Raw genomic sequence first — 5,058 nt, 5'->3', positions numbered from 1 at the left:
GAAGAGTTATTGCAATGCAGGCCAGTGGTAAAATAACAGAGAGCCAAGCAATGAATAAGAGGCAATGCTGGTCCACAAGTTAGCATCTCCCCAGTGGGTACGGATTTGAATTCCTTCGACTGTTAACCTTTTTCAAAAAGAAGCTCGAATTTAATTCAATTTCCCCTTTATATTCTCTAATTTCCGAAACCGCACTGAACTATGACTCCACCATCACCCTCAACCTCGGCGGAACGGCAAGCAGGGAAGAGCAAGCTTCCGGGGATTGTTTCTGGGGGCGGAACTCGGGGACAAATAGGAAGTTGCATCGATTCAAGACTCCGGGTAGATCCACATCCGGCGCGGGATGACTCAAGGCCTCGCATTAGATAATAAATCCCTGGGTTGCCAGGGGTTACGGGTTACAAAATAAAGAACCGAAGCAAGTTCTAGTCTAAAGGTGGGTGTTTGTTTCATCGTCATTGAAGAGCCTGGAGTTAAAAACAGTCTCCTGATGAATAATAATAAATTTTATTCCTTCCCAGGTGGACTTGCCAACCCTCCAGGATTGCTCTGGAGGCTCCAGAAAGTAAAGCTTCATCATCTGGACACCTGCTTCCAACATCCCAGGAAAATTCATTGAGACACCAACAAAACATTGTGCGCAGCTTTCATTTTCATTGTTTGTCCCCTAGTGTGTCCAATATTCAAGAATCATCCAATTGGCCAATGAGGCGTCTTTGTTTGCTGGTTAATGTGGGTATTCTTGAGGATAGGCCAGTTGGCAGATCAATGGGAAGAACAAGGGCTTTGTCAAGTTTATTCTCAGATTGCCCAACCCTAATTGCCCCTTGAGAAGGTGGTGAGCTGCATTCATGGTTCATATAATGTAAGTACACCCACACTGCTGTTAGCGCAGTGAGGGAGTTCCGGGATTTTGACCCGGCGACAGCGAAGGAACGACAATATATATTCCCAAATGAGGGTTGTGTGGTTCAGAGGGGAACATGAGGTGGTGGTATCCTTATGTGTTTTCTACACTTGTTCTTACTGGTGGTAGAAATCACAGGTGAGGGAGGTGGGATGGTGCGGTGCATCTTTTAGATTGCAGCTGTATAGTGGCAGCAATATGTACTATGGAGCAAATCAATGTTTAAGGTGTGGATGGGGTATCACTTTGTCCTGGATGAAGTTGAGCTTAGTCAGGCACCAGCAAATCCACTTATGCTCTGCCTTGAAGAGGAAACAGATTCCACTATTCTTAAAGTCACATGCTGTGCCCATGGAGTATGTAGGTTGCATGATCAGTTAAGACAGTATTTTTAGGTATTTACCCAGCTTCTAATCTTTTCAGTTTTGCCTTTGTTCTACAAGTGTTGCTTACATTACAGTAAGTGCGTAGACCAAATATTTATCTTGCATCGTGTATGTGGTGTTTTGGCAACAAGTCTCTTGTCAGGGTGTCTTAATCTGGGTACTTCTATTCTCTGACCTTGCACTGTCACTGTTGATCAGATATAGAGACAAAATTTCCCTTTCCCTACATTTTCCCAACTCTGAAAATGCTAAAACAAAGGAATGTCGGGATAGCGGGTGGCATGATAGCACAGTGGTTAGCACTGTTTCTTCACAGTGCCAGGGACCCGGGTTCGATTCCCGGCTTGGGTCACTGTCTGTGCGGAGTCTGCATGTTCTCCCCGTGTCTGTGTGGGTTTCTTCCGGGTGCTCCGGTTTCCTCCCACAAGTCTCGAAAGACGTGCTTGTTAGGTGAATTAGACATTCTGAATTCTCCCTCAGTGTACCCGAACAGGCGACTAGGGGATTTTCACAGTAACTTAATTGCAATGTTAATGTAAGCCTACTTGTGACAATAATAAAAATTATTATTAAATAGTTTCTTAAATAATTTAACAAACTTCTTGAGCGTTGTTGCATCTACATCCATCTAGGCCAGTCGAATGTGCCCTCCTACTCCTAACTTGTATCCTGTCAACGTGTGATTGCCACTGTCAAGTGAGAGGTTATTGGAACTATTCACAATAGGGCAGTTTTTATGTGATAAGGCTAAATGTGAGGTAGCTTTAGGTTTTACGTCCTTCCTGCATTCTACAAAACTAAACTGTTTGGGTGAAATTTGTGGTGCGAAGGAAATATGCTGCAGTTCTGAGATCCCAGTGTCAAGCTCTCCCATTAGCTGTGGAATGCAGTTATCTCTTCTCAGCCCCAGTATTATGCCCTAACTCCACTTGCAGTGGAGTGCACCAAGAATTAATGTTTTCATCCAGCAGTAGGTGCAGCTTTGACTTCAGGGTGCAGCAGAACCCCCTGTGGACAACTTTCAGCGGGCAAGGGAAAGGGATGTATGTACCCTATTGGGATATCCCATTAGTATTCCATTCCTGTGCTCTGAAGCAAAATTAAATATCAGTCACCCGTTCCCTCTTCACCATTAATACAGTAAATATCATGTTGGCACTTGTGCTGCACTCTCATCTTTCAGCTCATGAATGAAACCGCTCTATCTGCCTTCGCAAGTGGGCATAAAGAATGCTGATCCATTATTTCAAAGATTAGCAGGGGACCTGTCTGGTATCCTGGCCAATATTTATGCTTCATCTGACATCACTGAAAAATGGCCCAGATTTTGCAGTAATAAAAAGTGCATCTCTCAGCGTTCACCATTATTAAAGAGTAAATTGGATAGCAACTTCTAGCGATTGCAGGTGTGCAGAAAATCAGGAAGATGTTGTCTGGAGTTGACATGTCCCCAGAAGGTTTATTATCATTGAACGCCATCCAGAGATTCGCCATTGAAACATATATAAGAACATAAAGTTGCCCACGAACCAAGGCAAAAATGTTCATGCTGTATGTTCAGATTTGTGTGTTCTTTAAAAAATGGGTAATAAATGATAATTACTGCAAAAGATCTTCTCTGGGACTGAAATGTAATTTTACAAGCATGATCTCTTATTCCTTTAGAATGTAATTATTGTTGCAGATATTTCTGCCTCTTTTAACTTTCACCCTCTTAATCCAATCTTATTTTGCTCTCTGTACATGATTTTACGAAGAATTAAATATTCTAATTTGTATGTGTGGTTTAGACTCTGCTCTCCTGCAGTGAGGATTCTCCAATCTGATTGGTTGAAAAGGCAAGCTTTTCCTTGGCCTGCTCAAACATACAGCATCTGCCCTTTGAGAGTGCCAAAGCTGTTTTGGATGCCTGATGATACCAACGTGCCAGTCAGACGTCCACAGAAAGTCCAGACAGTTGTGAATGGTCAAGTCAATCCTTAGCCACTGACTTCACCTGCATGTTGCTGTTTGTGGGGTTTTTCTCTGTGTAAATTGGCTGCTGTGTCTCCTACGTCAGAACACAAGTACTTCATTAGTTGTAAAGTGCTTTGAGATGACTTGATATGTGAAAGAGATTGTGTAATTGTGAATTCTTTTTTTGCCCAACCTATAGCCACAATCGGTGTTGGTCGAATTAAGGGTAACTGAAGATGAGGCTTCGGTTGCTGACCTGGGATGTTAAGGACACTCTGCTCCGAGTGCGTCACACAGTCGGCGAGCAGTACTCCATGGAGGCCAAACTGCTTGGGATTCAAGTGGAGGCCGAGGCACTCGACAAATCGTTCCTGGCTGCCTTCCGAACACAGGACAAGCTGCTCCCCAACTACGGTCTAAGCCAGGGCCTGAGCTCCCAGCAGTGGTGGGTGGAAATAGTCAAAAAGACCTTTCGGCTCTGTGGGGTGAGCGATGAACGGGCATTATCCCCTCTGGCAGAGAACCTGTATCGAGGGTTCTGCAATGCGAGGAACTGGGAGGTGTTTAGCGATGTGAAAGACACCCTGATTCACTGCGACAAGCTGGGAATCCGCATGGCGGTGATTTCCAACTTTGACTCCCGCCTGGAGCAGATTTTAGCGAACTGCGACCTGCGGCAGCACTTTCAGTTTGTGTTGACATCGGAAGATGTAGGAATAAGCAAACCGGATCATCGAATCTTTATTAAGGCCCTGGGCCTTGCCAAGGTGGAGCCTGAACAGGCCATGCACATAGGCGACCATGTGTTGAAGGATTATCTGGCAGCTAAGGCTGTGGGGATGGAGAGTTATCTGATCTGCAGGGAGAAGGAGCAACTCACTGAGGCTGAGGAACTGGTGCCCAAAGCTCACATTCTCCACTCCCTACAGCAATTGAACAGCCTCCTGAAATGAATAGTTTCCCAAGTACCTCCCTTATTGGGGAGCTAACGGTTATGGATTGGTGATGCTGTGCAATTTTGTGTAACATAAAGGGGTACTCTGTTTACATTAGGGCAGAATAGTGGTTAGCACAGTTGCTTCACAGCTCCAGGGTCCCAGATTCGATTCCCAGCTTGGGTCACTGTGGAGTCTGCACGTTCTCCCATGTATGCGTGGGTTTCCTCCTGGTGCTCCTGTTTCCCCCCACAGTCCAAAGATGTGCAGGTTAGATGGATCGGCTATTCTAAATTGCCCTTAGTGTCCAAAAAAAAAGGTTAGGTGGGGTTACTGGGATAAAGGGGATAGGGAGGAGGCGTGGGCTTAAGTAGGGTGCTCTTTCCAAGGGCTGGTGCAAACTCGATGGGCTGAATGGCCTCCTTCTGCACTGTTGATTCTGTTCTATGATCTCCACTAGGTGTTTTCTCTGAACACCATGTGAGAGGAATTCAAGAATGCTGTACCAAGTACAAACCAACTGGAAGTGTCTGGCATTTTCGAAGTGTATCTTATAACATCAATGACATTATTTACCAAGAGAAGCTCAATGCTTAACATTTCACTACAGGTGAATGTTGAATATTTTATTCAAAATTTCTGAAATAAACATTTTTCTTCCTCTGACCGGTTTGTCCTGTGTTCAGTCTTAGAATAGCATTTCCTGCAATACCCTTTTGAGCTCCATGTCCGGTACAGTGCACCTCCGTGAGGTGACATGAATGAGAGTTGGTCTTGAATTAGTGACATGTACTCTTGTGTGAAAAGGAATTGGAGAATGAGCAAGATTAGATGTTATTGATAAAGCGTCTTCTGACATCTGTTAGAAATA

The 5,058-nt window shown here is 44.5% G+C and overlaps 1 protein-coding gene across 2 annotated transcripts; it reads left to right on the top strand.

The window, feature by feature from the left end:
* Positions 1-286: 286 nt before the first annotated feature.
* Positions 287-4,853, top strand: hdhd3 (haloacid dehalogenase-like hydrolase domain containing 3). 2 transcript variants are annotated; one of them, XM_072488156.1, is made up of 3 exons: positions 287-439; positions 525-639; positions 3,452-4,853. In XM_072488156.1, exon 3 carries the CDS (start codon positions 3,489-3,491, stop codon positions 4,203-4,205), a length of 717 nt encoding a protein of 238 aa, XP_072344257.1. In that variant the 5' UTR covers positions 287-439; positions 525-639; positions 3,452-3,488; the 3' UTR covers positions 4,206-4,853. The 2 variants fall into 2 exon arrangements, with proteins under 2 accessions (XP_072344257.1, XP_072344258.1); XM_072488157.1 differs by having other exon boundaries at positions 525-868.
* The last annotated feature ends 205 nt before the right edge of the window (positions 4,854-5,058 follow it).

The sequence above is a fragment of the Scyliorhinus torazame genome, chromosome 22 (genome assembly GCF_047496885.1).
Source record: "Scyliorhinus torazame isolate Kashiwa2021f chromosome 22, sScyTor2.1, whole genome shotgun sequence".
Taxonomy (NCBI): domain Eukaryota; kingdom Metazoa; phylum Chordata; class Chondrichthyes; order Carcharhiniformes; family Scyliorhinidae; genus Scyliorhinus; species Scyliorhinus torazame.
The sequence above is the reverse complement of the archived record's forward strand: the minus strand, read 5'-3'. Positions and strand labels throughout refer to the sequence as shown.